Source organism: Corvus hawaiiensis, chromosome 4 (assembly GCF_020740725.1).
Source record: "Corvus hawaiiensis isolate bCorHaw1 chromosome 4, bCorHaw1.pri.cur, whole genome shotgun sequence".
NCBI classification, from domain to species: Eukaryota; Metazoa; Chordata; class Aves; order Passeriformes; family Corvidae; genus Corvus; species Corvus hawaiiensis.
This window is the reverse complement of record NC_063216.1, coordinates 30000356-30022921: the sequence shown is the minus strand read 5'-3', so window position 1 is coordinate 30022921 and position 22566 is coordinate 30000356. Positions and strand designations below refer to the sequence as shown.

Here is a 22566-nt window from a genome sequence, read left to right as displayed (position 1 = left end):
ATGAAGATTTTCACAGTTTGCAAGCGCGATCATTGAGGTCTCAATCTCATGTGCAGGTAGCAAGAGTCAAAACACTGCAAACCCCTTCTACAAACTAGATACAGTGTCATAGAAGTTACTTTGATTTGTAAAGCTATTTTTAGGAAGAATGAATGTCTGGATCTATGCTACAGCGGCATGGTACACCTACATTCCAATATATGCATCTATAGTCAGTGCCTTTATTCTTGCCCCTCTGGCACACCCAATATTTGGGAGAATGACAGGGAAGGGAATCTGATGTATTTGATAAGATCCTGTTTATTACTAAAAATTGTGAGGAACTAATATCCAGTGCCAAATTTCTTGCTTATATTTTCCGGGTTCCAGCTCCTTCTCCAGATCACACTAATTTACTCCCTCATCAGCTCTACATATTCTGGCAGCTTTATGCTTCTCACATACAACCATAGTCTACTGTCTATGTGGTTCTTAATTTTCTTCAGTTGCAAAGGAAACTTCTCTTACTATTTATGAGGCTGGTCACCAAGCACGATCAACTACTGACATTCTTTTCTTGGGTCCATACAAGCATTTGCTGTTGCTTATTAAAACCACTTCTGGGAAATTTGTGAGACTGGAAAATGCCCCTTACAATGTTTTGGGACTAAATGTCAGAATAAATACTACCTATGGCCCACCTCAATAGTGATCTCACCAGGTATCTGCCACCTGAAATGGTACCTACATCGGTGCCTGTAGGTTGCAGAGAAGGGACTGAGGTGCTGTGCAAACCCACTGCAGTAGCAGGCAGGTCTGTGCACAGCTCACCTGGCCTCATCCGATGTACTTTCATTTCTATACTTAGGAAGAAAATGTCATTCACAATGTGCACACAAAGCTGTCACACAAACCAAGGGGTTTTTGCATCCTTAAGCAGGAATGACTTTGCACTCCAGGGTGAAAGCGACAGGATGAGAAGACATAGTCTGATGCTGTGCCAGAGGAGGTTTAGGTTGGCCATTAGGAAGAATTTTGTCACAGAAGGGGTGACTGGGCATTGGAATGGGCTGACCAGGGAGGTGGTGTTGTCACCGTCCCTGGAGGTGTTTAAGGAAAGACTGGATGTGGCACTCAGTGCCATGGTGTGGTTGACAAGGTGTTGTTTGGTCGTAGGTTGGACTCGATGATCTCAGAGGTCTTTTCCAAGCTAACAGATTCTGTGATTCTGTGAAATGCCTTCCTTAGGAGAACAGTCTGACAGTAACATGCCAAGTACAAACTGGAGACCCGCAGGGACATTATCTAGGCGACGCTTCATATCAGAAGGTGCTCGTGTCCCATGTGCGGGCTTGCGGGAGCTCCCCCCCAGCGACATTTCCGCGAACGCGGGTTCCGAACGTGGCAGAACGTTCAGGCCGCTTGGCGGGGCTGCCGCAGCCGGAGCTGAGGGAAGGGGCAGGACTACAGCTCCCGGCGTGCCCCGCGGCCGCCGTCGCGCGCGCCCCCGAAGCCCCGCCCACGCGCGGCGCGGCGAGGCCGGCCGGGCTGCGGTGCGGCGGTAGGGCGCGTCCCGTGACGTCACGGCGCAACAGCCAATCCCGGAGCGGGGAGCAGAACTGCCGGCGTTCAAATCCTCCGCCTCCCCCGCCCGCCCCTCACCCAGCGGCCCCGGCGCGGCGGCGGCGCGAGGCTCCCGCGCCTTCCCCGGCAGCCACCGGCGGCGGAGCCCCCGAGGAGGTGAGGGGAGGGGAGGGGAGGGGAGGGGAGGGGCGGCAGCCGCCGCCGCCGTTAGCGGCCGGCGGAGGGGCCGCGCGTGAGATGAGGCGATCCCGCGGGCTGACGCGCTCCTCGGCCCCGCCTGCGGGGGGCGCTCCCACGCGCAGGCGGGGGTCCCCCATCGTGGGCGCGGGTCACGCGTGTCTGTCCGCGGGTCCCTCTCCACGCTCCCCCTCCCCGCGCGGAGCGGGAAGGGGCGTTCCGGCCGTGCTTTGGGCCCCGTTACGCGCGGCCGGCGGGGAGCGTGTGGCCGGCGCTCGGCAGCTCCCGCAGGGGAAGAGAGGAGCCGTCGGCCGCCCCTGGAGCGAGCGACGCGGGGAGGCTGTCAGGGGCTGGCGGGGCGGGGACCTCTGGCTGTCGCCCCGCGCTGCCATGCCTCTCGTTGCTGGGCGAGCAGCAGGTAGCCGGAGTGTTGTCTGTTGGGGTCGACGAAGTGTTTTAATTAAAGCATTCGTCTGAACTAACTTTTTTGATCATCAGGAAGGATAAAGTTTCATACAGCCTTTAAGTGAATAGGAAACCTGTCTTCAGGCATTTCCAGATCTTGGTTGTATTTGCCAAAGAGACTAACTCTTTTTTTTTTTTTTTTTCTTTTTTTTTTTCCCCCAAAGCTTTCTCTGCAGAAGAATTAACAGTGAAGAGACCTCTGGTAGGTTGACAGTTGGGTGTGGCTGACGTGTGCTATAAAACATGCTTCAGGATGTGATGCTGGATTTGTATGTTGAGATTAGGAGGTAGTCTGTGTGTAAGGTGAAGAATGACAAAGGAGATTCAAGGGAAAGAGAAGCCAAGAGGATGAGTACATCTGTAAAGAAGATGATCATAGTAGAATGGAACTGGTTTTTAAAAGTAAAGTTGTTAATTGAACTAGGTGAACAGACTGACCTCTTCAGATGTTCACTTCTCTTCCTGTCTGGTAAAGTCATGGTTTGGAGGATGTCCTCTTTTTTCTTCCTTCTCAATGTTGGATTGGCAGAGGCTGAGGGTGTCCGCAAGTTTGGTGTCAGTGTGGTCTGGTAGGAGTGGAGTAAGTTATGTGGGTTTCTTTGTACTGGCAGCACCTACCTGAGAGGATAGTAATCCTAGAAAAATTAAGTTCTTCAGCCTTGGAGATTTTTCCCCTCTTGTTTCCAAAAGCAATATTAAAATTAAAGACCCCTGAGGAGAAGCCATACTCTGGGGAAGCTGGAGGCTTCACAGATGGATATCAGGAGGAAAGCATGTATATACAGCTTCTGTATAGGGGATATTTTAAAACCAGTGCTGTTGAGCTCAAAGAGAGAGTGTGAGGTCACTTCTAAATCAGACAAGAATGGACAGGAACCAGTTTTCTGTAGCAGGAATGAAACTTCATCCCTTCTGACATCTAAAGTCTGCTTAAGTGTGTGGTTTCTAAGCATTAGTTGTGTAGTCTTTTATCCCAGTGGAGGTAGTGGGATAGGAAATGTGCTCAGTTTATCCTACTGAATGGATGGAGGCCAGTTCCTTCACACAGTGATTAATATTCATTAAATAATGCTATGCAGATGCTACCAGGCATGGCTAGCTTCAAACTTGTGCCTCAAGGCTAAATATTCACTAATTTAGTGAATGTATTCACTATGTATTCACAATGTATTCACTAATACATTGTGAGTATAAGATCATCCTGTTTAATGTGTGATGAATTTGGGTGGAACATCTGAAAGGAAAGAGCACCCAGAAAGCTGAGGCAGTTTTGTATGCAGCACACACAACATTTTCAGCAACTCGGTGGTTCTGGAACAGTGTGCTGACAAGAGCACTACTGGGGATATCACTGGAAAGGAAAAGCAACTGTGTTCATTCTAGCTTGCTTTGGAGAGCACGGGAAGCATGCAGCATATATAATTAAAGGATGGGGTTTGAGACAAGAGGAATATTACATTGTAATTGTTAGTCTTGCATAAAGAGTAATGTCTTAATGTGGCCTTAATCCATAGTTTTACCTACTGTTTATTTATGAAGTATAACAACTCCATCAAAACCCAAGTCTTGCCAGTGTTGGAAGAATCAGCACCATCTGACTGTTTGGCTTTGGATTATTAATCTACCTTAGCTGTCTTAATCGAGCTTTGGGGAAAGTATTGATGACACTGAAAACTCAATTAGATGTCTGAGTAACAAAAACCACATTAGTGTTCAAATAAATATTGTTATTTGTACAGACTATGTATTGTAGTTAGAAAGCTTTTATGATGACAGTTTCTTTTAACTGACAGCTCTCAACTTTTGGAAGAAGCGTGAAAATGGCATCAGAAGACATCACTAAGCTTGTGGAGTCACTTGCCAAAACCAAAGTGGGTGGTGGACAGTTGAGCTTCAAAGGCCAGAGCCTTAAACTCAACACAGCTGAAGATGGTAAGAGAAAATACCTTTGTGCTTGGGAAGCATCTCCCTGAAGTTGTAAAATCTTGTGGTAAACCTTCTGCTGATCCTGCATGGACAAGTTGTAATGTATCTGTGATGCAGGCGTCCATCAGCTGCTTCTGATAGAAACATTTCCTACCCTTCAGGTACCCTGCTTTCACCTGGTGCCCTGGCAGTGCTGCAGCTGCTGTAACTGGGGTTTGGGTGCCTGGTTTGCAGTTGTTGTATTCTTGGTGTTCTAAGTGATTTTCACAGTCACTGGGCATTAGAAGTCAGTGCTCCTTTTAAAAGCAGTGAAGAAGTGCATCACAGCTCTTGGAACAAGATGTGTGCAGAGGAATGGGCTGGTATGTTAGCCTGCTGCAACAGCTCACTTTCTTTCTGTCTTGGTGTATGTGTGTTTCACAATAAGCCTTACAGTGGCTGCAAATGTAAATATCTGGAGAAAATGTATATATTCCTATATCAACGTTTCTGCCAAGATAAGAAAACCAGCATGTTTTTCAGAGAGGCTATTTGCTGTAGTGCTTTTTTTTTTTTTTAGCTGATGCTGAAGGTGGAGCATTTTATGGATTGGCTTAGTAGTTCAAAGGCACTGAACTGTGGGGAAGGGCCTTGGAGCTTGGGAACAATAACAAGTGCCCATTGGCAGGAGAGACTGCAGCTTGCTTCTTTGCCTTGCATAGGATTACTGTAGAGTTAAATTGTTCCGCCCCGATGTGTTTGCTAAACAGACATTACTTTTGCCAGTCAGTTGGAACTTCCTGTTGATGCGACACCAATTCCCATCAACTTTTAACTTAGTCCTTGCACTTCTGTAGGGACATGTACTCTAGCTTTTAAACCATGTGCTGAATGGTAGAGGAATTTTATTTGGGAAGTAAAGAAATTAAGTTTTGCAAATAGGAGGATGTCTATCACAATAGAATGAGAAAATTATGAGAAGGAAGGGTAGAGAATGAACAATGTTCTCTCTGGTGACCTGACACTTTAGCTCTGTTCCCATTGCTGTTTCAGGGTGTTTTCACATAATGTTGTTCAGCTGTTTTTGCTAGAGGTTGAGCAAGTATTACTGGATCTGAGGGTTACTGTGGTAACCAAGACAGTGTTTGAAAGACCAACTAGATTATCTGCTTCTTGCAGCTGAAGAAGTGATCAAGCAAATTGTGGAATTTGATGGCCTGGAAGCCTTGCGCCTGGAAGGCAACACAGTGGGTGTGGAGGCAGCAAAGGTTATTGCCAAAGCCTTGGAGAAGAAAAGTGAGCTCAAGGTGAGATTCTCAAGTGGGGAGTAGTCAAGGGGACGAAATAATGTGGAAATACTGAAGGCCTGTCTAGGCTTTTCCTACAGAAGCCTGCCTTGAGTTACCTCCAAAGCTTGCTTGGTGGCTCTTCCAGTAGGAAGAGCAACCTTATGAAAATACAGCATAACCTGGAGACTTTGGGATAATGGGAACACCTTCTGCACTCCTAACTTCCTGTTTAGAAGGCTTCCAATCTTGAAGCTAGGAAGCTGTGTGAAGAAGTGCCCCTACTGAAGGCAGCATCTGTAAGCCAAGAGCCATGGCAACAAAATGAAGTTCTCTGGAAAGCTGAGTCAGATCTTCTGGAGAGTGAGTCTTCAGTGAATGCCTGAGTAGCTAGGAAATAATGGAGGAAATGCAACAGGAGGTTTATCTTTGCCCAAGCTGTGTTTCCTACTGTTGCTCTGGCCTGATGTTAAGGGGATGCTGTACTGCTAGAGATGCTGCACTGTCCCTTGAAGGAGAGTGGTATGAAACATTGATACACATTAGTCATCAAAGTGTGGCTTTTCAAGTAAGTTCAGATTGTTGAGCTTCATACCTTAGTAAAATCAGCATTCCTAATGTATTCTTCTGTTTCCTGTTGCTTTTTTCTGTGGTAATTTTCTCAGCAGAAAAAAATCCAGCTTGAACAAAACCAAGAATTCTTCTGTATATATAATGTTTATGGTGTGCACTTCAGTTACTTTGTCCTTGCAAATGAAAGTGATTGTAACACTGATTCTTGCAGCTCTTTAGTACAATCAAATGACAACCCAAGGGGAGACAGCATTAAGCTGTTCCCAGTGATGTAAAGCAGCTTGTATGTGTAAATGTTTATTACAACTGTGTTGACCTAAATATTTTAGTGGGTTTTATCTGTATGCTTCTTATTTTAGAGGTGTCATTGGAGTGACATGTTCACAGGGAGGCTAAGGTCTGAGATCCCTCCTGCTTTGGTAAGTAAAAATGAGATCTGAGACTTCTGACTAATATAACCTGTTTTCTCACCTGTCATGCTTTTTGTGGGAGTCTGTATTTTGGTACAGAGCTGATCCTTCTCTGTGCTGTTAACACGAAATGTCTCAGAATAGGTGAGTGATTCTCTTTTGCTCTTCCTGTATGAGGTGGAGAGGAGTCGATTAAGTGATAAATACAAGTCCATGCTAGTGAAGGAGCTTTTCACTGGGAAAAACATCTTCGTGACTCAACAGATAGAATGAAAGTTAAGCTTTCTAAATAAATCACATGGCTTTGTCTTCTAAGACCATTACAGACCTCTGTCTCCTTGAGTCCTGTGAAGCCAGAACATAAGCTCAACATGATGAAAACAGTATTTCTTTCAGCAGTGTGGAGGGGGAAACTCACTTTGGAAAGCATTTGACCTAAAGGGATAGGATACTGTCTTGGTAACTGCTTTATGGTTATCTTTAGCTTAATTTGTACAACTTCCTCTCTGGATTTAGCAGTAAAGTTTTATTTCCCCATGCAGCTTTGCAGAATGTCTTCAAAGTGGAAATTTTTTTGCAGCATCACTGTCACACCTAGCCACTGCAGTGATGCTGTCACTAAAAGTTAATCCATTCCCTCCCACCCACTGCCATCTGTTTCCTTACAGATCTCTTTGGGAGATGCACTCATCACTGCTGGAGCCCAGCTGGTAGAGTTGGACCTGAGTGACAATGCCTTTGGGCCAGACGGTGTGCGTGGCTTTGAGGCTCTGCTGAAGAGCCCTGCCTGCTACACTCTGCAGGAACTCAAGCTCAATAACTGTGGCATGGGCATTGGTGGTGGCAAGGTAAGGGTTGTCTCATCTTTGGTGACTGCCAACTCCCCTGCTCAAGGCAACTACACCAGGTTCTTTGGGCTTTTGTCTAGTCAGGTTTTGAATATGGAGACTTCACAAGCTCTATGAATAGTCTATCCCAGTGTTTAACAACCCTCACAGTAATAAAGGGAGTTTATGTTAAAATGCTATTTTCTCTGCACTGGCTTGTGTGCATTTGTGTCGTGATTCTGCCTTCTTTATACTACCTTTGCCCCTCATCTTGTTGTTCTGGGCAGATAGATATTATCCATATTTACACATGGATAATATCTCCCCTAGAGCTTTTTCTTCCCCAGCCTTAATAATCTCAGGGGTCAATAAAATTCTCCAGTTCTTTAATCATCCTTGGCCCCCTTTGCTGGACTCACCCCAGTAAATCCATGTAGGAGCCTGGTATTGGACACTGTGCTTGGATGCATTTCACAGGGCTAAGTAGAGGAGGATCTGACCTGCTGTGAGTGCTTTTTCCCAAGGCAGCCCAGTAGAGTTCCTTTGCTTCAAATGTGTATTGGTAGCTCATGGTCAACTTCCTACCCATATATGCTTGCCTGATTAGAATGAAAATGTTCTTGATGGCTCTGTGTGTTTTAGTGTTGCAAAACTATCAATTCTTGCCTGAGACCACAATGTGCAAGTGTTGCAGGTAGAGACAGTTTTATTGTATACCCTATTGTAGAAACAGGTACGTTTCAGTGATGCCCAAAGTATTTCTACAGAGTGGTCTACAAAACACAGTAGGATTCCTGTCGAATGATCTGGGGGAGTATAATCTGCTTGTTTTATCTTTAGATACTGGCAGCTGCTCTGAAAGATTGTCACAGGAAATCAAGTGCCCAGGGCAAGCCTCTTGCTTTAAAAATATTTGTGGCTGGCAGAAATCGTCTGGAGAATGATGGTGCCACTGCCCTGGCTGAAGCCTTCGGGGTGAGTATCAAACTAGAGCTGCTTTGACAGCAAATTGGAGCAACGTATGATTCGGTGCTAGTGTTGATGCACACAGAGTTTGCCTCATCTTGGAGGCAGGAGCTGGTGGTCTGTTCACTAAAGTCATGATGTTTCTTGCTGCTGAAACTGGTGTCTTCAACAAGTGGAATTAGAGTTGGTGACTGAGTGTTTATGTGACCTAAATTTCCAAACACATAACTAGTAGCTGTGTAAAGTAGTTACCTGAGGGAGAAATAGTCATCTCCTGAGTAATTTAATAGTTCTGTTCCTTTTCCTCTCTCTGTGGTAATGGTTGTTGACGGGCACTGGGGTAAGGTATCCCATCTTGTCCTCTTGAGTGCCGCTTTGCTCATTCATCTGGCAAAAGCAGCCCAGTGTCTTTGCTAGGATCATCTGATAAGAGCTTAGTGTTGCCTGGCTTTCTCTAGCTGTCACTGACCTACTTGCACTTTTGTGGGAGGAAGAGAATTCACTGTGGTTGGGACCACCTTAATTCCCTTTTCTTACCTCAATTGCTGCTAGAAGTGACTTCTGAATTATAATGCATGTTGTCAGGCATTATTGACAATGATATTGCAGGTTGGAGGCTGACTTATTTCATAAAGAGCTGCCTAGATGTGGTTTTGATTAATCAGTAATCATGGCAAAAATAAGACTTTTTAAATACTTAGGAGTTGTGTTACAATGTGATTCATGGAGAATCAAGATTGAATGGCACTACCAAAATGGGATTAATCATCGTGACATGCTGTTTAGTCCATAAACAATATTTGTACTAACTTTTTTACATGCTTGCCTCTGTGGTCAGGGAAAAATGTAGATTTTAATTAGAAAATTAAAGTGATGTTGTGTGGTCTGCTTTAGTGTTGTTGAACTGCAGGTGAGGAACTCTTAGTTTTAAGTTATTTAGAGTAGGCATATAGGACAATGATACTTGTCTCTTTGAATCAGGGCTTTGTGTTAATCTGACACTTGCCATGTGTCTGCTATTGCACTTAGATTTGTGATAGAACTGCTGGTAAATCACTGTAGAAGAACTGGTAGAGTTTTGAAACTCAAAACAATTTTAAGTCCTAAGAATGGAGCAGTATACTCTTGAGCTGAAGTATGTTTAATAAAAGCTGTTTTATCTGCATCCTTTTGTAGATCATTGGGACTCTAGAAGAGGTCCATATGCCACAGAATGGAATTAACCATCCTGGCATAACAGCACTGGCACAGGCCTTTGCTATCAACCCACTGCTTAAGGTTATAAACTTGAATGACAACACCTTCACAGAGAAAGGAGCTGTGGCCATGGCAGAGGTGAGTTGTTTTAAGCAGCTGTTTTGAGTTTTGTCTCAAGTCTAGTTGGCATTAACACCTTTGGATTGGTGGAGCTGCATGCCATGCTGCAATGGGAAAGATGACATTCCAGAAGTAATAGGATGTTCACTTACTTGCATGTCTACTTTCAATTCTGTGCTGTCTTGCTCTGCAGACCCTGAAGGCTCTTCGGCAGATTGAAGTGATCAACTTCGGGGACTGCCTGGTGCGTTCGAAGGGTGCTGTTGCTATTGCTGATGCTGTTAAAGAAGGGCTTCATAAATTAAAGGTATTGTCTGCTTGCTGTCCAGCTCTTTTGAAAAATGCCAAGTTTTCCATTTCATGTTTTTTTGTTCATTTTCCTACTGCTGCTGATTACTTTAAAACAGGATTCAGTTCCGTGCCGGTTCTGTGCTCACAACTGAAAAGCAGCAAGCTGTGCTGTAGATCAATGGCATCCTACCATCCAGCTAGGGCTGTGCTATGTGGAGATGTACCAATGATCTGTTTAGTCTTTGCTTGATGTTTTTGCAGCTGTTTGCTCAACTCAGCAAGTGCTACTCAAGAAATCTAATAATGGAAGTACCTGCTATTAGAATTCCCCAGAGCTTCATGAGTGGGGACTGACACAAAGGGGACTTCACGAACAGCTTGTAGTCTCTTCAACATTTCATAGCTCATACAGTTAATGCTTTTTCTTTGTTAGAGCATCAATCAAAGGTCCAAGTATTTTTAGTTTTTTGGTGATACCACAGCCTCCTACATCAATATTTGCACAGGACTTGAATCTGACAACATTCTGGATAGGTTGAAGTCAAATTAATAACATAAGTAAACTAGGATCTCTAGAAACACCTGCCATGAGTCATAACTGCCCTGAGACAGATGCTGAACATGTGATTCCTAATCTTGCAGTCAAAGACAAAAATTAATATCTAATTATGTGTATGAACCTGGTACAGAAAGAAGTAGGTTCTTTGTGGTGTGTGATCCCTTGCTTGGGCTTCTGCTGGTTCTACTGGAACTTGTCTGAATCTCCCAAGAAAAGTTAAGTAATGGGGTATTGAGATGAACAGCCAGAGGTTAAATTCTTTCTTCTAGAGCAGAAATGGTTAAGGGAGGGCAGCATGAAGCAATTGCAGCTGATTCATTCTGTTCAAGGACTGCTTCTCTTCTGCTGTTAATATTCAATCCCTTTTCAGGAAGGGATTGATTGAGCACAATGGGGAATGGTGGGGGATGGTGTCTGGCTGTTGAGTAACTTTACTCTCACTAGTGCACATGGTTTCTTTGTTGGCTGGGTCTATCAGAAGTAGTACCACTCATGGCTTGTTTTTTGAAGGCCTTAACTTGTAACTGAGGTGTCAAAGGAAATGTCCAATCTGTTTAGTACAGTAGCTGCCCTTCCTCTGTTAGACTTACTGGAGTGTGAGTTTTGGAGTGCTCCTGTGACCCTTGATAAGTGAAGATCTCCAGTCAGCTGACTGCAAATCTGAAATGTCTGCTGCCTTTTAGGTGAGCAGTGATCTGTAGGTATTTTAAAATTACCACCTTTAATAGTGCTGCTCTTAACACCAGTATGTTTCAAAATTCCCCTTTTAAGTATATGAGGTAGGAGTATGTCAGGGTTTATATTCAATTAATAACACTTTTTTTTTTGCTGGGAGCCACTTCAAATGAGTCTTTCCAGGACACTTGTGAGGACATGAAATTTATGGATATGATAGATGTTAATAGGAATTCTGCAGATAAAATGTTCTTCTGCTTCTTAGGAACTGAATTTGTCTTTCTGTGAGATCAAACGAGATGCTGCTCTAACTGTTGCTGAAGCTGTGGAAGATAAGACAGAGCTGGAGAAGTTGGATCTCAATGGTATGTAAGTTTGCTAGATCAAAGTATGTCTGGTTTGATTCCAATGAGAAACCACTAGGAAGAATGTTGACAGAACCACATATTCTATTCTTGCAATTGTCAGCATATAAAAAACAGTAGCTGAACTTGCATGATGTTGGGACAAGAAATGGCTAGATCTTTAAAGTTTTCTTAAACCATGAACTCAGTTAATTGTTAAGCATTTTTGATAGACCTCATAAGGTGGAAAGATTAGGCTGATAACTGTACCTTTTTTCAGTAAAACTCTAATTATTCAGTGTTACCTCAGATTCTTGATACTTGGAAACAAAAACCTTTGTGTGCAACTCTGCAGAAGAGTGTGAGAACTTTGGCTTTTGCTGTTCATACCTTGGGTCACTGCATTTCACTGGTTCTGTGCTGTGTGTACTTCTTTTAGAATCACTAAGAACAAGAGCTATTTAGAAAGTTAACAGGAAGTCTTTCAAACACTAAAACATTAGGGCATTTTCATCTTCAACCATTATATAATGTTGCTGAAATTTGTTTAACAACTGTTTGCTTCTGTCTGATAAGTGTGGTTTGTGTTGCTGCCTCTAAGGTGTTGTGCAGAAATGGCATATAACTGTTTGATTTCAGAAACAAGGGATAGACAAGAATATACAGCTAAGTCCTCAAGAACAATCTTGTGTGCATCTGTCAAGTCTGCTCCCTTTCCTCTATCAACCTAGGTAACTGTCTGGGAGAAGAGGTATGTGAGCAGCTCCATGAGATCCTTGAAGGCTTCAATATGGCATCAGTGCTGGGATCTTTGAGGTAGGCATGATGCCAGAGTTTAAATCAGAAGTTTTCTGACAATTCTCATCAACACTCTTATTGATGTATCTCATTTTACAATAAGAACTCTCTCACTGCTGATAGATGTTGATCTGAGTGTGGAGCACAGCCAAGGATGTGTCTTAAACTTGTCTGGTTTTCATTGATGGACTTACCTTAGCATTAGTTAGATTTTGTTGCTCTTTTCTTGCTATTCTCAACTGGGTGACTGATGATTGAGTGTCTTCTTGGTGTGTTGTAGGTCAGATGTGCTTCTTGCAGTAGGACTTTGAGGAGAGGCTGCTCTTTTGTTCTTGAAAAGTTTTGAGTGCCAGTGTATAGGAATTCCAAGTGTGTAATTAATGGAATGTGTAATATTCAAACCTTAGTGATGATGAAGGGGAGGAGGAGGATGAAGATGAGGAGGAGGATGAAGATGAGGAGGAGGAGGAAGAGGAACAGAAACAGCTGGAAGAAAGAGGAGCAGAAGAACAGGAGTCATTGACTCCTAAGAAGATAATTGATTCACAGGTAAGCTTACTTCCAGATAGATTCTTGTTTCATCAGATGGAGGAGCGTAAAGGAGGAAATGAAATCCTGGTGTCTGAACTTGAAATGCTGACAGGCACATTCCTGCATGGGCTGGCACTATTGTAACAGGGACATAACATTCAGGAAATAAAACGGATTAGTTGAAAAGTGTGTGTTGTAAAGTGTGCATGGTGTACACATGCATGGAGGGAAAGGCTGAGTAGTGGTTGTTGCCAAAGTGTTCCATGTTCAGAAAGTGGTGGAGACCTTGTACACACGGTGGCATGCCCTTGTGCTACCATATCCTGGCCATTCCAACTCTGGGCTTAGGTCAGCCTCGGGCTGTTTTCAAACAGAACAAATTCTGACCTGGTATAGCTGTGCCCTGACCTGTCCCATCTGTTTTTGCTGAACCAATTTATTTACTTCCAAGAATAAACTTGAGATGGATTCTGCCTGTTTCAGGCTTCAACTCCAGTGCCATCTCCTCCTGTGGATGTTGCCACGTTCCTTGCTTTCCCATCACCAGAGAAGCTGCTGCGACTAGGACCAAAGTGCTCGGTGCTGATAGCTCAGCAGGTAGGTGCATTGGTGCTTGTCTGGGCTTGATTTTTCTCTCAAAGTTCTTTAATTGCCAGAGGTTATAACTTGACCTAGATTTGCATCTTTTCTCCAGTGATCCCGAAGAACCTTATGGAAGTAGATGACACAGTTAATGCTTAAACTGGCGTCAGAGCTTCTACATAGAGTAATTTTGTTTGTTGCTTGTGCCTTCTCATATGACCAAAGCAAAGCTGATGTCAGTCAGCTGAAGGCTGTAATTCTTGCCACAGCCCTAGTAGAGACCCATGTTGTGTAGCTGTCTAGCAGTGAACTGATATCTATTTCTCTTTCAGACAGATACATCTGATGTAGAGAAAGTAGTTGCAACTCTCCTAAGGATATCCTCAGTCTTCAAAGATGAAGCCTCAGTGAAAACAGCAGTACATGAAACAACAGGTGACTGGGCCTTTCTTCACTTTCTGGTGTCACCTGGTTCAGTGCCATAGACACCACTGCAAGGTGGGAAAAGGCCCCTGTGGGCCAGGCCATTGGGCCTTTTTGTCCCTGGCGGATAACAAAGTGCCAAGCTGTGCCCTGCTGTTTTGTGGAGTGGAAGATTCATTCTGAACCTGGCATAGTTTGTGCTTCCAAAGCTGGGCAATGACTGTTGTAGTGAGCCACTGCTGCCCTTACTGCATCTCCTTGATGCTGGGCTCTCAATAGCCAGTAGTTCTGGGTTTCAAGGTCAGTTACCTTTCCAATGCTGTTTATTTAAAAAGTGTTTTGCAGGAAGTAGCCTCCCTAGTGTAGTGTTACAAGACTGTAAAGAGACCTCCTAATTGATGTCTCCCTTTATCAGTCTGAAACATCTTTAATTTCTTCAGGAAGCAGAGATTTCCAACATGGGGCAAGATACAGAAGCCAATCTTCAAACAAGGGACCTTTTCTCACACTATATTGTGGAGTAGTAATTTGGGTTAGGTCTGATTAGTGTGTGGACTAATAATATCCCTTCATGTTTTTGCTTGGAAATAGGAATTTCCAAACATTCCTGGGTATCTGAGCACTGCCTTTCATCTTTTTTTGAATCCCCCAGGAGTTCATTTCTCCCATACATGAACTACCAATCAGTATTGTGCAAAAGAGCTGGATTAATTATTTTTAAGACCATTTAAGGTGGTGTACTGTGTGTTTCTCTAGTTTGAAATTTGTTTGGAATTCACAGACATGGTGAAACTGTTGTCTTACAAACAGTAACACAATAGTTCTCTGCAGCTGGTTATGGGTCCAGTCAGTGAAAAATAGTCAGTTGGCACCTCACTGAGCTAGTGTACCTTGGCTCATGCCTGTTATGGGTTGTCTCCAGTAAAAAATGGAACAAAGGATATTACTGTTGTCTGAAGTGTTTGTGTATATCTTAATCTTTATTCCTGCTTCTTCAGGAAGGTAGAACCTGGCAATTACTTTCCTTCCATAAAAGTAGCCATCAGCTGAGAGTGAGGGCCCTGGTTAATGTCTGGCACTGTTCTACATCAACTCTAGTGAGTTCTTAGAATGGGCAGAAGCCCATTCTAAGAAAACAGAATTGTCAGAGGTCAAAAGTGGGTTGCCTTGCCCACCCTGTAGACATGAGAGGTTAAAGCACTGGTTTGCCCATTGTTTGTGGCACAGTATTGGTCTTGAGGGAGCCCAGAAAACAGCTGAACAAACTTTCTCATTGTGTTCTCTCATTCCTTGTGGTTTCAAATGAAAGGTGAGTTGTTGCTGGCCTTTAAGAAGTCAAGGCTCTACCTCTTGGTGCTCTAGTTCATCTAACTGTGTTTATATGCATGTATGCACATAGTATGCATGCTCAAATGCACCAGGCAGAGCATCTGGTGGTGCATAGGACTGGGGTGTACTGCATCTGAAGCTTGGCAGTGTGGGAATTCTCATGTGAGCTTTGTGTTTTGTTGGATTTTTTTGAATTTGGTTTTTTTCTCCCTTATACTTAAGGGGTTTTACTTGTCTGAGTGTTTCAGAGCTTATAGCTATAGAGACAAATGAAGTCTTAACAGATACAATGTCACAAAACTCATTTAACAGCTGAGTTTCTCTATGGTCCATCTTAATCTTAAAATCCATAGGTGTCCTTTTTCTGTATTGCTAAAAATAATATGCTTATCTCTTTTTAGATGCCTTGATGAAAAAAGCCTTCAGTTCTGCCACATTTAATTCAGATGCATTCATCACAAACCTCTTGGTCCACATGGGGCTACTTAAGGTGAGGAAGCAGGAAAGAGTTAAGTCATGGTCTGTTTAGGCTGTTGAAGACCAGACTGGCAGGATTTTGGGTAATTATGTTGCCATGGAAGCAGCTGGGTGCCTGTGCATGCCTGATGCCCAGGGACAATGGAAGTCTGCAGGTCCAGCAGAAACTGCAAATTGCGAGGTTGCATTAGGATGAAGAATGTGTCACCTTTTTGTACATCTCCTGCTTAATGTGCTCTGCATTCTCTGTCCTCCCCTGAAGGCAGGGAGGATCAGGTAGGGCAATAGTGCTGCTGCTGGACTGTGGTGTCCATAAAAGCCATGTCAATATTATTAGTTAATGGTGTCCTTTAGGGCATTTCTTGAGAGCATGTCTCAACAATGTTTATCTGCTTCTCATGCCAGATCAGTGGCATTCAACTTCATGCTTTGGAGACTCTTTGCCAAATGCTGGTGTTATTAGTTACAAGTAATAAACTTATTGTGAGAAGATTGAGGGTCAGTAGGAAACCTGTGATTTGCACAGAATTAGTAGTTTTATTTTCAGTGAGGTGACTGTGGAGAGGTTCTGTCTGCAGACTTAAACACCTTTGCCTGCGTGTGCTACAAGGATTAGTGTTTTTCACTGCCTCAGGACCTGGAAGCTGAGAATGGAAACTTGGACTAACACAATTCTAAACTACAGAAAAGCCATAATCTGTTATAGCAGCCTGCTATTAAATAGGTTTATGAATGTCTTTCTGGTAATACCCAGATTGGGTTCCAGACCCTTGTTGACATGCACATATATGACTTAATTTCCTAAAAATCAGTTTTGCCTCTCTCTGTGTTCATTGTATACTGGACCAACACTGAGCTTCCCATTTATCAGAAAGATCAATGGAACCCAAGGTGGCAGAATGCCTGTTCTGAGGACTGCCACCTACCTCTTGCCCATATGGAAAATAGCAATATGCATGAGGCACAAAGCACACACCTGTGCTCCAGAAGAGTTCTTTGAGGCCAGGAAGTGGCACTGATGATAATGCCCTGGAGGATCAGCCTGCTGATTGTCATCTGTGATATGCCTAATTCATCACCAGCCCCCTACATGTGGGGAAGGTACATATTCCATTTTCAGTCCTATGTAGCTGGAAGCATGTGAGCAACAGATATTAATACTGTGAACTCCAAGGTCATACAGCAGGAACACAGGTCTACGTCCTGTCTGCAGAATGAGGGGTTTTGTTGAAATGCCTGTGGAGAAATAAATGAGAGCAATGTAAGAGTTGGGATATGTAGGGTAGTATCACATTAGGAGTAAGAATAACTTGTGTCATATAAGCGAGGGGATGACTATTGGCTTTATCTTGTACATAATTGTGAGACCAGTCCTGGGAACACTGCATCAAGTTCTGGAGGGAGCCTGATGAAGAGCTGGAGATGGTATAAAAATGAGCTACAGAATAATACAAAAAAATTGTTAAGGCAACTGAATGCTTTATGGATTGAAGTCTGGTGAAATTCCTCAGGAGAATACTTTGACACAGAGCATCTGAGAAGATTTGGCTCTTTCACATGGAGGTTCACTACTTCCCTTTCCCTATTACTACTGCTGTCAGTTGATAAGTACGAGAATGTTCTTGATATGTTTTTTCAGGTGCTGGTGCTGGGAGACTATGGAATTGGCCACCTTTGTCTTGTACTTAATCTAGTGACCAGCTTTCTCTGCTACATTCAGCAGAGAATTCATTGTCTGTGAATTAGTGGGTTAAATCAAATCCCAGTTGTCTGATGTCTGACTTCTTGTCCATTTCTCAGAGTGAAGAGAAGATCAAAACTGTTCCAAGCCTCTATGGTATTCTTATGACCTTGAACCATATGGTCCAGCAGGATTATTTCCCTAAATCCCTGGCCCCAGTTCTCTCGGCTTTTGTTACAAAGTGAGTATTGTATTTGCCATGCAGTCTTCTCTGTGGGAGCTTGTGGAACTGTTTGAGGGTTAATAACTACATGTAAGCTGTTGTGAAAGCCCACTAAATGCCTGGTCTGAAATTGAGAATTAGTATCTTAATGGGTCTCTATTTTATCTTGTTTACTGCAGTATGTGAGGTTCAGAGATAAAAACAAAATCTTAATCCTAAAGAAGGAAAAGTGGGAAGTTGGCTTTGCAAGGAAGTGGCTCTGAAGCAGAGACTGCTAATGCCTCTCACAGAAGAGCTGTTTTGAGCTTAAGGAAACCTGCTGGGTACACGGGTCTAACTATGCCCTCCAAGTCATCCTTCAGAGTTAAGAGGGTCAGCAGGGCTCTACCAGTGTTGTCATGCTGTGAGACACTGAACACCAGCAGATGAAACTGCAAAACACAAAGACTGAATTTGTTTTTAAATGGAACTTCCTACTGTGACAGCAACCAAGGTAGTGATTTTTCTGAGAACTAAATTGGGAGCATAAGTACTGAAGAAGCTGCCTGTACTTAATGTTGTTACTTCCACTATAGGCATAGAACCAACCCCTGTGCCCACCAGCTTTAGCTTTTTTAATGTGTTATATGGCTATGGAAACCATATCTCTCCTGAATTAAATCAGTGTCAACTTCAGCATTGATGAGATTTAGGGGAAAAGACCCCACCAAATAGATTTGCGATAGGATTGCATGCTACTGTTCAACAGTCAGAGGAGAAACAGTCCAAAAATGTCACTTTAGGCAAAGCAGCAGAATCCTGAAATCAGTTTGGAGCTTGGTGGCTGGCTCAGCATGGACCATGTGCTGTGTAGGGTGAGAGCAGCTTTTTAGCAGGTTGCAGAGTGAAGCTTAAGCCTTCTCAATTTCATGGTATATGGGTTATATGCAGCTGCTTAGGATCCCTTCCTGGTGAAAGGTGGAGGCATGAGATAGTTGTGGTCAGTATGAAACACAGTAGGAATGCAGTCAAATATTGGTAGTCTGTCTTGGTTCCACTGGGCTTGGAAGCTGGCCAGTTATGATAGGGGAGAAGAATTTTTCCAAGCATTGGTGTGGCTGAAGCTGTCAAAGCTGATATGTAACAGTGGTTTGTGTCCATATACACCAACCGTGCTAAGGTCAGCTTTGGAAAATAAAGTATCTTGTTTACACATGTGCGAATGCTACCTGGAGGCCCTTCTTGTGCAGCACTTTGCCTGCTGTGTCCTTTCTTTGTGCTGATCAGGTTAAGGCAGTTACAAGCCAGTGACCATATGCTTTACCAACTGAACAAATACACCTCCAACTCAATCATTATAGGTTTAAGCAAGAAGTACCAGGACTTGCCTTGTGAAGTTACCCAGACACATCACTGAATTTCTGCTGTTTCCTACACTGCTACCTTGCTCTTGCTTGTTGATCAAGCCCCAGCCCTCAAAATGGAATTTAAATTGCTGGAAGCTGAGAATACAGAAGAAGGATTTTGGTTCAGGGCATTTGACTGTCCTAATTGTTTATGTCAAGCAGTGCCCAGAGGAGCCTCTTAACTCTAAGCATCCTAACAAATTTTGTTCAGAAAAGATACTTGTCTCCCCTCTCCCTGTATGTGTGCATGTAGCCTTCTCCCAATAAGTGCTTTTAAGCTGTAGATGATGCTGTATGTGACAAAGAGTGAAATTTTGGTCTTCATGAATTCATTAAGAAAGAACCTTTTGAATCCAAAGCCAGCAGTTCACTACAAGAACAAGAGGGGAGAGTCTCTTGGTGAAAGTATGAGACTGTTCATAGGTTCTGCAGAAGCTCAGTGAGAGCCTCTCTCAGCGGAAGGCAGACCTGTCTGCCTTCCTGTGGTATGTACTGTGCTAATGCCAAGCCTCCACTGTCCCTGGTGTTATGAAATTCTTGAAGCTGAAGTTTTCTGCCTTACAAACATGTTGCAAGCTGTGATTTTATAGGGAAACTTTTGTCCTGTGCTGCATAATGAAGGCCACACTAGATATAAGCAATCTGTCTTTGTTATATGAACATAAGCATTTCTTACAGTGCTTTCCCTAAGGACAAACAGCTGTGTGAGCACTGCTCAGCAGTCACTGAAACATCCCTGTGTTATCAGCACTGCTTCCAGCACAAATCCAAAACACTGTGAAGAAAATTAACTAGCCCAGCCAAAACCATCACACAGCTTCTCAATTAACCACTATCCCTTGTCTCTTCTTGGAATTCAACCGGAGTAAAATTGCAATCCTAAAATTAAACCTTTACCTAGTAACAGTCAGAGTTCATCTGGCCTCTGTTTCTGCAACAAATCTACATCCACTCTGTCAAACCCATGGTTCCTTCACTTCACATACCAGAAAACTGGTATGCATTTTTGTGGTATTTTCTATTTATGTTTTCTCCTTTTGGTTTGCAGTTAGCTCTTTTGGGCTTTTAGAGCTGTAAAGTTCTTGTAGCTGCCTAGGCCAGCTGTCTTTTACTGCAAGGAGCTTCTGGAGTAGTCACTTACCTTCTTCCTTTTGTGACAATTTGTTGTTGTAGGCAGTGTTCTCAATTCAGTAGTAATTACAGAATTACGGATACAGACTGTAAACAGCATCCATCTTACTCTGCTTGCTGTCAAGCCTTATTTGAATTTTTTGGACGCAAGAGGGTGCTGTGAATCCACATGTGCTTTTCCATAATTTTTTAGGTGGAAATACTGAAAATATGTGGATGTCTGCCTGCCCACTTGTGACTTGCTAGAGGTGATGGGGGGTTTTGTTTGGTTGGTTTTTTGGGGTTTTTTTATGCTGCTCCTTGCTGTTGAATTGCATCACGTCACTGGTCTCTTTGAACAGTCTGTAGCACAGAGTGGCAGGCAGATGGCCTCCTCTAGCAATAAAATCCTCCTTATTTGCTGTGGAGTTTAGTGTTGGGAGAGGGGGCTGAGGGATCTTGTCTGTGATCAACATCAGCAGTCCAGGTTCTCTATTTCCAAAAATGGGCAGCTGCCTGGATGGAACCAGCCCCCTCATTGCAAACAAGGCTGGGTCTTCCAAAGATGAGGGCTGAAATACCTCTCCCAGCCATGCTGAAAATAAACTCCAGGCTGTAATTCTGTGACACTGTGTGTTCAGTGCAAGGCATTGAATGACTCTTGGCAGGGGGAATAAAAAGGGTTAAGTCTTCTCCAGGATGTGCTTCTGTTAAACGGCAGCAGCCATGGAGTGCTGTACCAAATGACCTCTGCAGCTCTTGTTCCTGTGCTATACACCTGGAGGTGAACTCCTTGCTCCTTCCTAGGTAATTCCACTCTTTATTTCAGCTCACCCTTCTTTCCCAAATTGAGTAGGCTTCGCAGTTGTTCATTGTTAAAGGTTATTTTGCTGTGGTGAGGTGGGAGAGAGGTAAAATTAATGATTTGCATTCTCAGAACAGTAGAAAACATTGGATTAAAATTCTTTGGTGGAAGTTCCCTAGTGGATGGATAGAGACTGGTAGAAGTTTCAGTGATGCTGAGCCAGCAATTAGCCTGCAGAAACAGAAATATACATTACTGGGAGGTGATGGGAATGTTACAGAAATTTAGCCTCACGTTAACCCTTCTTTGAGTGTAGTCCCATTGTTTACTTTCAGGGAAAAGATTATTCTGTGTAAGTCTGATTACCTTTTGCAACCTCTGTCTTGGGCCCTTTCAGGTCATGTTCTGCAGGTTCTGTGGGCTGTTTGTAAGGCACCCTGAAAGGTGGCCCAGCAAAGCCTGTCAGGTGCTACTTGACCTCAGGGAAGGAGAGGACAGGAGGTTATGTTGCCTTTTTAAAAGACTTAAAAAGTCCCAAGACCAAAGTCACCATCAGATTATAGATAGCAGATGACTTGGTGAGAAAAGATTTAAGTGCTCAAAAGGTCATCTCCTGTGTTTTGGGGCTCTAAACAGTGAAACTTTATGGAAAATCTCATTGCCAGAAGAGAGGGAAGGGGGTTTCCATCCCCACCTCCATCATTCTACCCAAAATGAGACACCGGGCTGCAGACATAAAAGTCAGCAGCAGATTGTTTATAGTTACGAAAATAAAAGTTCTGATTCTTGGCAATTGTGTTCCTGACTTGGACTTAGCAACAGGAGAAAGAGTTTTCCACAGCAAGCTCTGAAAGGGAAGCAGTGATCTGGGCAGCAATGATGGAATGGTTTTGGAAGAGATAACTGAGGGTAAAATTTGTAGGTTTTGGGGCATACATGCCCAGTGCATTGGAAATAGATTTAAAATGCAGAATTTAAGAATGGCTTTGTGTCTGCCTTTGACTGAACAAATAAACACTATCTCTCTTCTTTCCACAGACCAAACCGTGCTCTTGACTCCTGTTCATTTGCTCGCCACATGCTCTTACAGACCCTCCACCAGCTGTAAGAGACAGGAGATGTGCCCTTCCTTCCTCATAGGACTGTCATCAGCAGAGCTCGGAGCTGCGTAGTGGGAGAGGATCCCAGAGGCCGTACAGACACACTGTCCTTTTTTTTTCTCCCTGTAGGAAGTCTGTCCTTCCTTCTGCTTTCATAAACTTGAACAAATCCTGCTGAATTGTCTTCCTACTCCTCTTGAAGTGATTCCCTGGTCTGTAGGGCAGGTGCTTACGCTAAAATAAGTCCGTACTGCTGTGAGCTCAGCATGAATTGAAGAGTTCTCCATTTTGGTTGCATTGTCAAGGGTGTGCCAAGACTAACACGGGGCCCAGAAGAGCTCTCATCTGGATCAACCCACTTGGGCATTTTATTTTATTGGACTTTGACTCCTGCCTTTATAGCATTTAGCACTGTGCCATAGGGAGGCTGTGCTGCTGCTGCCCTGCTTCTCTGGGCCACAGGGGTGCTGCTCATGGGTCAGAGGGGCGAGGTGTGATCCCCTCTGGTTCTTCTTTCAAGTCTGTTGTCAAAGGCAGTGTGTGGCTGATTTTTATTTTAATGTACTCTTCCCCTTCTGCTGTGGCTTGGAATATTTGTGTAGTGGCGCTGATCCTGGTGGCCATTGCTTAAGGGAGCAAGCATATTTTATTGTAAATTTTTTTGCCGTTGCCTGTGTTGTTCATTCTTCCTGCCCTTTTCCTTCTCACCCTAATTAAATAAGCTCGGTTTGGAAATTAATACAATCCATGAAATTCCTGTGGAA

The 22566-nt window shown here is 43.6% G+C and overlaps 1 protein-coding gene across 2 annotated transcripts; it reads left to right on the top strand.

Moving 5' to 3' along the window:
- The first annotated feature begins 1630 nt into the window (after window positions 1-1630).
- Window positions 1631-22566, top strand: RANGAP1 (Ran GTPase activating protein 1). 2 transcript variants are annotated; one of them, XM_048301531.1, is made up of 17 exons: window positions 1631-1719; window positions 2370-2407; window positions 3999-4137; window positions 5290-5417; window positions 6329-6388; window positions 7048-7227; window positions 8047-8181; window positions 9349-9507; window positions 9683-9796; window positions 11280-11379; window positions 12090-12174; window positions 12564-12705; window positions 13171-13284; window positions 13602-13704; window positions 15423-15511; window positions 17299-17420; window positions 21741-22566. In XM_048301531.1, exons 3-17 carry the CDS (start codon window positions 4026-4028, stop codon window positions 21808-21810), a joined length of 1713 nt encoding a protein of 570 aa, XP_048157488.1. In that variant the 5' UTR covers window positions 1631-1719; window positions 2370-2407; window positions 3999-4025; the 3' UTR covers window positions 21811-22566. The 2 variants fall into 2 exon arrangements, with proteins under 2 accessions (XP_048157488.1, XP_048157487.1); XM_048301530.1 differs by lacking the exon at window positions 1631-1719 and adding an exon at window positions 2140-2158.